This window comes from Rutidosis leptorrhynchoides, chromosome 9, assembly GCF_046630445.1.
Source record: "Rutidosis leptorrhynchoides isolate AG116_Rl617_1_P2 chromosome 9, CSIRO_AGI_Rlap_v1, whole genome shotgun sequence".
Lineage (NCBI taxonomy): Eukaryota > Viridiplantae > Streptophyta > Magnoliopsida > Asterales > Asteraceae > Rutidosis > Rutidosis leptorrhynchoides.
In genome coordinates, this window is record NC_092341.1 from 9,001,883 (window position 1) to 9,013,428 (window position 11,546).

Sequence of the window (11,546 nt, forward strand, 5' to 3'; positions counted from 1 at the left end):
ACGTGGTAGACCAATTGGTTCCAAAGATAAAAATCCTCGAAAAAGAAAAAATCAGCTGATAATGAGGTAAAAGAAAGTGTTCAAGAAGAACCACAAATCAATACTCCTTCTTCAGAGGAGATTGATGATGTCAATACAGAAATTGCAATCAATTATGCACATTCAAAAATAGTATGGAACCGGAATGAAATGAAAAATCTTGATGAGATATTTTCATATAATGTTGCATATTACATCATGAATGATGATGATGATCCAGAACCAAAATCTGTCGTGGAATGTCAAAATAGACATGATTGGGATCATTGGAAAGGAGCAATACGAGCTGAAATTGAATCGCTCAATAAAAGAAAAGTTTTCGGATCTATTTTGCTCACACCTAAAGATGTGAAACCTGTGGGGTATAGATGGATTTTTGTGCGAAAAAGAAATGAGAAAAATGAAATTACAAGGTATAAAGCTAGACTTGTAGCTCAAGGTTTTTCTCAAAGACCAGGAATTGATTATGAGGAAACGTATTCTCCTGTTATGGATGCAATTACTTTTAGATACTTAATCAGCCTGGCAGTTTCTAAAAATTTAGAAATGCATCTCATGGATGTTGTTACTGCTTATCTATATGGATCACTTGATAGTGATATATATATGAAGATACCTGAAGGATTTAAGGTATCGGAATCATCCAATGCAAAACCCAAAGAAATGTACTCAATTAAATTACAAAGATCTTTATATGGGTTGAAACAATCGGGTCGCATGTGGTATAAACGATTAAGTGATTACTTGATAAGCAAAGGGTATACCAATAATCTTATTTGCCCATGTGTTTTCATTAAGAAAACAACATCTGGATATGTGATCATAGCTGTTTATGTTGATGATCTTAATATCATAGGTACAAATAAAGAGATCCATGAAGCCATTCAACTTCTAAAGAAAGAATTTGAAATGAAAGATCTCGGAAAAACCAAGTATTGCCTTGGTTTACAAATTGAACATATGCCTAATGGTTTACTTGTACATCAAACAACATATACTGAAAAGATTTTAAAACGTTTTAATATGGACAAGGCAAAACCATTAAGTACTCCTATGGTTGTTAGATCACTTAATGTTGACACTGATCCATTTCGTCCCTGTGAAGATCATGAAGATATCCTGGGACCAGAAGTACCATATCTTAGTGCAATTGGAGCTCTTATGTATCTTACAAATTGTACAAGACCTGACATTTCTTTTGCAGTTAATTTGTTGGCAAGGTTCAGCTCAGCCCCTACCAAAAGACACTGGAATGGGATCAAACACATATTTCGATACCTTCGAGGAACTACTGATTTAGGATTATTTTATTCTAACGAATCAAAACAAGATTTGGTTGGTTATGCAGATGCAGGTTATTTATCTGATCCACATAAAGCTAAATCTCAAAATGGATATATATTCCTAAATGGAGGTACTGCAATATCATGGCGTTCTCAAAAACAAACACTTGTTGCAACATCATCAAATCATGCTGAAGTGATTGCATTACATGAAGCTACTCGAGAATGTTTTTGGTTGAGATCAATGACACAATTCATTACTGATTCTTGTGGACTAGAACGCGATAAAAGTCCAACAACTATCTATGAAGATAATGCAGCTTGCATAGCACAGATGAAAGAAAGGTATATCAAAAGTGACCGAACAAAACACATACCTCCTAGATTCTTCTCATACACTCAAAATCTCATTAAGGACAACCAGATTGAAATGAGATATGTGCAGTCCAGCAAAAACTCTGCTGATCTTTTCACGAAAGCACTTCCAACTGCTATTTTCAGAACACACGTTCACAACATTGGCATGAGACATGTTCAAAAGATGTAACAACTGAAGCGATGTCTACTTGAGGGGGAGTCAACTCCATGCTGCACTCTTTTTCCTTAGCTAAAGTTTTTTCCCACTGGGTTTTCTTTAGCAAGGTTTTTAACGAGGCGGTACTAGTTATTCTCTAATAAAATTGTCATCCAAGGGGGAGTGTTATAAAAGTAATAATTGGATGATAATTTTATTATTATTTTATATATTGCATAGTATATTTTTTTGAGTATAAATAGGTGTGTTGTGTTAGAGTTTATGAGAGGTATTATTTTGGTTAACACACACTCTCTCTATAGATTTCAAATGCCACCAAACTCTCATTGTACATTTTCCTATAAATAAAAAACCAATTACTCATACCTTTTGTTCAACCCTTTTTTCTCCGTTTTACAGTATCTCTATCTCTATATACCTTCTACAGTCAAGAACCACTAAAAAGGTAGTTATAAGCCTACCGAATTATAACAGTTTGATCAGTAAATAATTATTTTTTTCTAATAACATTTGACATTATTATTATTATTATATAACCTTAATTCAAGAAAAACTACTTCCTATATTTTTATTTAATTTTTTCACCAAATTCATCTCTCTTTATTTCACTTCCCCCAATTTCTTTCTACTATTATCTTCTGTTCTTCTGTTGGTTCATACTCTTTTCAGCTCTGTTTCCATATAAAAAACTCACTTCCTGTAGTATTAAATTAAATACACAACAATAAAGTTACCATCTTTCCTTTTACTCATCATCTAGGGTTCTTATATCTCATATCTATAGTTCGTATATATGCTTAATTCTCTAATTTAAGTATGATCCACTCCCAAAACTAATGCCTGATCAAGGTTCAATAACCAGTTGACTCTCTTCATTAATTTCACACAACACTCAAGAAGTCAAATCAGAGTCCAGTAAGTTCCCGAATTTAGTTAATTTCTTTTGGGTTGAATTTATTTGTAATACTATTTTGTTATATTGTAATAAAGTTACAATCTTTGGGTGGAAATCAATTGGGTTTTATGAAATCTTGAATTAGGTGTTTTTTGGAATTATGCTTGAAACTATAATTAGGGTTTTATGTAATTGGGTTTCTAATTTGCAATACTAGCTTGTTTTATTTCTAATAAAGTTACAATCTTTTTCCTTGTTTAATTTACAGTTTCTTACATATGAAGTGTATCTGGTAGATTTTTATTCTGTCTGTATGCTCAATGTTGAAATTTAATTTCAGTTTGACATAACTTTTAGGAAATTAGAAAGTGGGGGTCAATATAATTATTCATGACGTTGAATATTGACAAATCATTAACTTTTCCTAGTTATTATTTTGATTTTGAGCTTATTTGTGGTTTTGTTATATGAGAAAAAATAAAAATTGAGTTAGCCAAGTAATGTACAACCAAAGGATATGGCTTGGTTTATATTGCAGCTTTTTGCACTATAAGTGAATGCAGCTATTTTTTTTCAAATAGGGCGAAATTGTCTACTCTCTTTTTTGCTAAAAAAAATTGTGGTTCTGCATTTACGCAGAGTAAAAATAGGCCGAGTGTGGACTACACATGTGATGCTGAATGTTGCTACCAGTTGTAGGGTTAGGGATGAATTCTGCAATAGATGACATTAGCTTGATTCAACAAAGGCATCATCTTGTGGTTAGCGAGATCGATTTGGAAATTGGGCCCGGGGACGAAGATTCACAATTCGCTCACACCCAATTAATTAACGTTCCACCACAAGAATCTTCAGCCGATGATCATGACGAAAACAAGAATATGCCGCTCGTTTCACAACTTCCAAATGACGATCAAGAACTATTAAAGTCACTTCCCGCTAAACGAAAGAAAAAAGTGGTTAAAAGATGGCGAGAAGAATGGGCCGATACATACAAATGGGCGTATGTAGACGTTAAAGAAGGTACAACGAGAATATTTTGTTCTATTTGCAGGGAATATGGTAGGAAACATAGACGAAATCCTTACGGTAATGAAGGTAGTAGAAATATGCAAATGAGTGCGTTAGAAGAACACAATAACAGTTTACTTCATAAAGAAGCTCTTCGTCTTCAAATGGCATCTAAAGATAAGATTGTTGCTGATAAGCCCATATATGTAAAAGGTTTGTTCTTTATACTATTTTGTATCAAAATTATCTTATAGTTACAATCTTTTTAGTAAGATTGTTGCTGATAAGCCCATATATGTGAAAGGTTTGTTCTTTATACTATTTTGTATCAAAATTATCTTATAGTTACAATCTTTTTAGTAAGATTGTTGCTGATTAGCCCATATATGTGAAAGGTTTGTTCTTTATACTATTTTGTATCAAAATTAAAGTTACAATCTTTTTAGTAAGATCAATCTTTTTAGTAAGATTGTTGCTGATAAGCCCATATATGTAAAAGGTTTGTTATTTTGATCAAAATTATGTTAAAAGTCCTTTTTTATTTATCTTTAGTTAGATAATTGTTGATGGTTTTAACCTTTTGCGACAGCTCTCATGTCAAAATCGGCTGGATCGATTGTTGAAGCTGCACTAAAAAGAGATCCAAATGAGCTCGAGTTCATACAATCTGTACAAGAAGTTATTCATGCTCTAGAAAGAGTTATTTCAAAAAACTCAGGGTAGGTTACTTATGTCATCTAATGTAGTTTTCATAAAAAGGAAAGTTTTTTTTACAGTAACAATTATATTCGATGCCTTAGTTATTAATTATTGATAATACGAAATTATAGTAATAATAAAAGTTACAAACTTTTACCTTTTCTCCAACCCGAGTGACCTGTCTGAGTTAATTTTGTTCATTTACCTTTTAACTTTACCTTCTATATAGTTTTCTTAAAAAGACCAGGTTTTTCTGTAGTACCAATCATATTCGATACCTTAGATATTAGCAATACACAATAATAATGATTAAAGTTACAAACTTTTACTTTCCCGTTTGAGTTAATTTGTTCTTTTCACTGTAGTTACGTAAATACCATGGAACGTTTGTTAGAGCCTGAACGTACAGTTATCTTTCGGGTTCCATGGGTTGATGATAGGGGTGAAATGCACGTGAATCGAGGATTTCGGGTCCAATTTAATCAAACTTTGGGTCCATGTAGAGGCGGCCTTCGTTTTCACCCATCGATGAACTTAAGTATATCTAAGTTTCTTGGTTTTCAGCAGGTGTACTTCAAAATTTTACACTCTTTTTAAATAAAGTTGACATCTTTCCTGATACGGTTGTCGGGTATTTGAAAATTTTGTTACTTTTTTTTGTTTTACTCGACAGACGTTAAGGACGGCGTTATCTCCTTATCGACTTGGAGGAGCATCAGGTGGAAGTGATTTTGATCCAAAAGGGAAAAGTGATAACGAGGTATTTGTAGATTTAAATCGTATACATTTGTTAATATGTCGTGCCTTTAATAAATGTTATGACCTCGTTTTGTTAGATTATGCACTTCTGCCAGAGCTATATGGATGAGCTGTATCGTTACATTAGTCCTGATAAGGTATTTATTCAATTTCATTACTTTATATTCATTAATACTACATATAAATGTGTAAACACTATATTTATTTATTTTTTATGTTATTTTTTGATTTTAGGATCTTCCTTCGGAGGAGATGGGTGTTGGCACTCGTGAAATGGGTTTTCTTTATGGTCAATATCGACGTCTGGCTGGACATTCTCAGGTAAGGTTGCATTACTCATCTCAAGAAGTTGCAAAATGGGCGGATTGGGTAATAGATAAAACGGGTCGGTTGTGTAAACCTACAACACTTTCTATCTTTTTCTTCTTCTTGAGCTACATTTGATTATTAAAGTTACATTGTTACCATATAAATCTCAAATATGACAATTTAGAAGGTTTTAAGCATTGTGAGAGACATTTGACTCATCTTACATTTCCTTACTTAACAACTTCTTCGAGGCGAAGATGAATTGACCCGTTTATCATCAAATGGGTCAAAATTTCCACCTCTATTTACTTCACTTCAATGTTAATTGTGCTTATATTAATTGTTAACATTTTTATATTTACATTATGATGTCTTTTTTTTTGAATCTGGATTCCTCATTTGGTCCGCATTTCGCGTGTGATATTATAAAATCTGTATACAGGGAAGTTTTACAGGCCCAAGACTAAACTGGTCCGGTTCTAGCCTGCGTACCGAAGCTACTGGTTATGGATTGGTAACCTTTCGCCTTCCTGTTTTTAGCTTTTGTATTTTTCTGCATTTTTATTAATTTTTTTTTTTTTTTAACAGAATCGACCGGTTTTTACAGGTTTTCTTTGCACAACTTATGCTCGCAGACATGAATAAAGAACTCAAAGGGCTAAGGTTTAACAATGAATTATATAATCTTTTCCAAAACAAATGTCCAAACACCCCCTTAAAATTTTATCTGTTTGCCTTTCATAAAAATAATATAAAAAAAAGTTATTTTTTTTTTATCTGTTTTGTGTTTTCAGATGTGTGGTTAGTGGTTCTGGAAAAATAGCAATGCATGTTTTAGAGAAGCTTATTGCATATGGTGCTCTTCCAATTACCGTATCTGGTAACTTTCATATTCAGTATGGCATTTTTAATTTTTTTAATGTCTTAGCATTTGAAATTATGATTTTTATTCAAAAAATATCTACAGATTCAAAAGGTTATTTGGTGGATGAAGACGGATTCGATTTCATGAAACTATCTTTCCTTAGAGACATCAAAGCACAACATAGAACCTTAAGGTTCGTGTACCTCTTTAAACACAAAGTTAATCTAATCTCGTGAAACTTTCTTCATCAACTTTTATATTTTTATTTTATTTTATAATCTACAGAGATTATTCAAAGACATATGCTCGTGCCAAGTACTATGATGAAGCAAAACCTTGGAATGAAAGATGCGATGTTGCTTTTCCTTGCGCCTCACAAAATGAAATCGACCATTCTGATGCTATTAACTTGGTTAATTCGGGATGTCGTATACTTGTTGAAGGTAACGGATCCACATTTTATTGAACATTACTGATTTTTTCTAATATAAAAAAGTCTGATACTAAATTGGTATGCTTTTCAAAGAAAAAAAAAATTGTGATACTAAGTTTTTTATGCTTTCCAAAAAAAAAAAAAATGTGATACTAAAAGTGTGTACTTTTTTTTTGCTTTAAAAAAATTGTGATACTAAACTACTTTTTTTTGCTTTTCACAAAAAAAAAAAAAAAAAAATAATAATAATAATAAATAAATAAAAAATTGTGATACTAAATTCGTATGCTTCTTCAGGTTCCAACATGCCATGTACTCCTGAAGCAATGGATGTTTTAAAGGGGGCCATTGTTTTGATTGCTCCTTCTATAGCTGCTGGTACTGGAGGGGTATGCTTAACATAGACCGTTTTCTAGAAATGGCAATATGGGCGGGTTGGGTAACACGAGTAAACTTGTTCAGGTCAAACATTTGAGTTTTTAGTACGAGCCGAAGGAGGTTGAACCGATTGACCGACAAACACTTCTTTATCCATGATTTAAGTTTTTAATTTTTTTTTAAATATAACCAATGCATTAAATATGATTGCAAAAACTATATTGTTAACCAACGAAGCTTTGCTTCAACAGTATTCCCAACATCTTGTGTGTTGGGGCGAGGGTTAGGTCATGGGTTCGAGCCTCGCTCGGCCCATCCTATTAATCGTTGTGCCTGAAATATGAGCTCCAGATTGACCTCAGGGGTGTTTTCTCATGGATCCATCTAGGATTCAAACCCGGTCCGCCTGCCTCTTGGGATGGTTTAAGTATCGGGTTCCTCCAATGCGACTCGGGTTTTCTTTCGAAAATGCGTGCGTGCGTGGCAAATGGGAGTATTCGATGCCGACTGTTGCCTTTCAGAAAAAAAAAGAAAAAAAACTATATTGTTACATAATAACCTAATTCATCTGAACAAAGATATTTAACAAACCGTATGCATTGGAAAAAAATGACATTGAGCGACTTTTGATTAGCCATTATACATCAACAAAACCTAACTTATGCAATTTATCATTCATAATCTCATATAATTTGGCCTTAATGTTTCCTCGAAGTTGTCATTTTATATGTGATATATGCTCAGGTTGTTGCTGGCGAGCTTGAACTAAAAGAGTACAATCTGAACTGGGCCCCAGAAGACTTTGAGTCTAAACTACAGGCAAAGATCCATTTCTGTATTTGATACCAACGAAATATAGATTTAAAATCATTATTTTCGTTATTAAGATGCGTGAAGTATGAATTTTTATCTTGATTAAAAATTTCTTCTTGTTTTTAAATGGTAGGAAGCAATGAAACAAACCTATCAACGAGCTCTCAAAGCAGCTGTTGAATTTGGTTATCAGAAAGAGTCTCCTGAGTAAGATATTCTCAACCCGTTTGAGATACAATACAACACAACCCAAATTGACCATTCAATTTAAATGGGCCCAAAGTGCTGGTGTTAATTTTTTTTTTTTCGATTGCTTCTCCCAGGGCTTTAATACATGGTGCAGTCATCTCTGCGTTTCTGACGATTGCTAGCAGTATGTCAGAACAAGGATGTGTGTAGTTTGATCATGTTGTAAGGCGTTAAATGAGGAAGTTAATTGCTCAACGCGTATATATAGTTTGTAGATGAAGATTGTTGTCTATAAGCAGACCAATTTTAAGAATGAGACAGTTGTTGATAAGGAAAACAATTGTGTGATGTAGGATTGTGTGTAATGGTTTAAATTGTGAAAACTAATAAATACTCATTTTAATATAAGCAAGATCTTTTTATCTTTTTATATTTGAGCTATTTCAAATTATGATAATTCTGCCTAATGTGTTTGTGGTCATGAATAAGAAACAGAAAAAGAAAATGTGTACATCAGTACATGAAGCTTCAAATGATAACCAACCTACATTTGTTGAATCATATGAGATGATCTTGTAATAAAGAGTTGAAATTACATTTCATAATCTTCTTAAACTTACTAAAATTGACGGTCAATTTGTACCATGCAATTATCAGACGACCTGCAGTCTCGAACCTGTTCAAGGCCAGTTCGTTCACTCGCCGTAAAAATCTTTAGAATTTTTATAACGCAAAGATCTTGCAATCTTCAACTCCGATAATTAGAAATGCTTTGTCGATCCTTTCAAGACCTTTGGTATACAAAGAAGAAAATAGATATCGAAGGGCCATTGAGATAACGGTATTGAAATAACCTATCAGTTTTGAGGTAACGTGATCAATTTTTGAGATGTGACTATTTATAAATATTCGATATTCGTGATATGAGTGTGTGTTTGCCTAAAAGATAGATCATCTCATGTACATTTCAACATTTTCATGAAGTAAGTTTGATGGAAGTCCATGCAACATCAGATATGCAATTATTTCACTTAAGTTTGCAAATGCCATGAACAGATGACGTTCAAATGATGCTTGTGCTAGCAAGGTTACTCAACATGTCGAGAATGGTGACAATTCAGAGTTGCCGTTGTGTTGTCTGCGTAGTGTGGTTTTAAATACGAACGGATATGTGGGGTTAAAGATGTCGTCAAGCCCGATCCAGGTAACATTTTGGTCGATTCCCCGTTGGTTCAACCTTGTTCGAGACCCCTATATAAGGGTATCTTGGTTGGGACTATTCCTTCTTCGTTGTCGGGGTTCAACTCGGTTAATATTTTAGAGGAGGAAGATGATCGGTCCGAGTAATGAGGTTATTGGGGGTTCTTCGTTGGATCCGGGACAAGTCAAGAGTGCTCAAGATGTTTCTGTCTGAGTTTCGATTTAGATGGTTTAGAAGACAATGAGGTTGTGACCAATGATTCTGCTTCTGTTGCTAAAAATATTGACAAATAGATTTGGGAAGAAAAGGAGTCATTCGCGGCATTTGATGAGATGATTAGTAATATTGAAGGCGAACCGGTTAAGGTTGTACTTATCAACTCAAGTGACCGCCTAAGGTACCGACTAAAGTTAGAAAACAAAAAAAGAAAAGACCGGTTTAGGGGCCGAGAGTAAACAACTCGGTTCAAGGATATTTGAGGTCCGGTTTGAAAGGTTCGTCTTTGTAGTGACCCGAACTTTTCCATGTTTATATATATTAATTGAGATTGATATTTACATGATTAAATGTTTCCAACATGTTAAGCAATCAAACTTGTTAAGACTTGATTAATGGAAATATGTTTCATATAGACAATTGACCACCCAAGTTGACCGGTGATTCACGAACGTTAAAACTTGTAAAAACTATATGATGACATATATATGGATATATATATATAGTTAACATGATACTATGATAAGTAAACATATCATTAAGTATATTAACAATGAACTACATATGTAAAAACAAGACTACTAACTTAATGATTTTTAAACGAGACATATATGTAACGATTATCGTTGTAAAGACATTTAATGTATATATATCATATTAAGAGATTCATACATGATAATATCATGATAATATAATAATTTAAAATCTCATTTGATATTATAAACATTGGGTTAACAACATTTAACAAGATCATCAACCTAAAGGTTTCAAAACAACACTTACATGTAACGACTAACGATGACTTAACGACTCAGTTAAAATGTATATACATGTAGTGTTTTAATATGTATTTATACACTTTTTAAAGACTTCAATACACTTATCAAAATACTTCTACTTAACAAAAATGCTTACAATTACATCCTCGTTCAGTTTCATCAACAATTCTACTCTTATGCACCCGTATTCGTACTCGTACAATACACAGCTTTTAGATGTATGTACTATTGGTATATACACTCCAATGATCAGCTCTTAGCAGCTCATGTGAGTCACCTAACACATGTGGGAACCATCATTTGGCAACTAGCATGAAATATCTCATAAAATTACAAAAATATGAGTAATCATTCATGACTTATTTACATGAAAACAAAATTACATATCCTTTATATCTAATCCATACACCAACGACCAAAAACACCTATAAACACTTTCATTCTTCAATTTTCTTCATCTAATTGATCTCTCTCAAGTTCTATCTTCAAGTTCTAAGTGTTCTTCATAAATTCTACAAGTTCTAGTTACATAAAATCAAGAATACTTTCAAGTTTGCTAGCTCACTTCCAATCTTGTAAGGTGATCATCCAACCTCAAGAAATCTTTGTTTCTTACAGTAGGTTATCATTCTAATACAAGGTAATAATCATATTCAAACTTTGGTTCAATTTCTATAACTATGACAATCTTATTTCAAGTGATGATCTTACTTGAACTTGTTTTCGTGTCATGATTCTGCTTCAAGAACTTCGAGCCATCCAAGGATCCGTTGAAGCTAGATCCATTTTTCTCTTTTCCAGTAGGTTTATCCAAGGAACTTAAGGTAGTAATGATGTTCATAACATCATTCGATTCATACATATAAAGCTATCTTATTCGAAGGTTTAAACTTGTAATCACGAGAACATAGTTTAGTTAATTCTAAACTTGTTCGCAAACAAAAGTTAATCCTTCTAACTTGACTTTTAAAATCAACTAAACACATGTTATATATCTATATGATATGCTAACTTAATGATTTAAAACCTGGAAACACGAAAAACACCGTAAAACCGGATTTACGCCGTCGTAGTAACACCGCGGGCTGTTTTGGGTTAGTTAATTAAAAACTATGATAAACTTTGATTTAAAAATTGTTATT

General features: G+C 33.0%; 1 protein-coding gene across 2 annotated transcripts; it reads left to right on the forward strand.

Moving 5' to 3' along the window:
- The first annotated feature begins 2,479 nt into the window (after window positions 1–2,479).
- On the forward strand, window positions 2,480–8,638 carry LOC139869428 (uncharacterized). Of its 2 annotated transcripts, XM_071857746.1 has the most exons (16): window positions 2,480–2,772; window positions 3,392–3,976; window positions 4,353–4,482; window positions 4,828–5,029; window positions 5,136–5,222; window positions 5,299–5,358; window positions 5,456–5,542; window positions 5,973–6,044; window positions 6,138–6,193; window positions 6,325–6,410; window positions 6,498–6,588; window positions 6,681–6,838; window positions 7,126–7,217; window positions 7,951–8,025; window positions 8,153–8,226; window positions 8,343–8,638. In XM_071857746.1, the coding sequence occupies exons 2-16, from the start codon at window positions 3,433–3,435 to the stop codon at window positions 8,416–8,418; spliced, it is 1,890 nt and encodes a 629-aa protein (XP_071713847.1). In that variant the 5' UTR covers window positions 2,480–2,772; window positions 3,392–3,432; the 3' UTR covers window positions 8,419–8,638. The 2 variants fall into 2 exon arrangements, with proteins under 2 accessions (XP_071713847.1, XP_071713848.1); XM_071857747.1 differs by lacking the exon at window positions 2,480–2,772 and having other exon boundaries at window positions 3,170–3,976.
- Window positions 8,639–11,546: the final 2,908 nt, after the last annotated feature.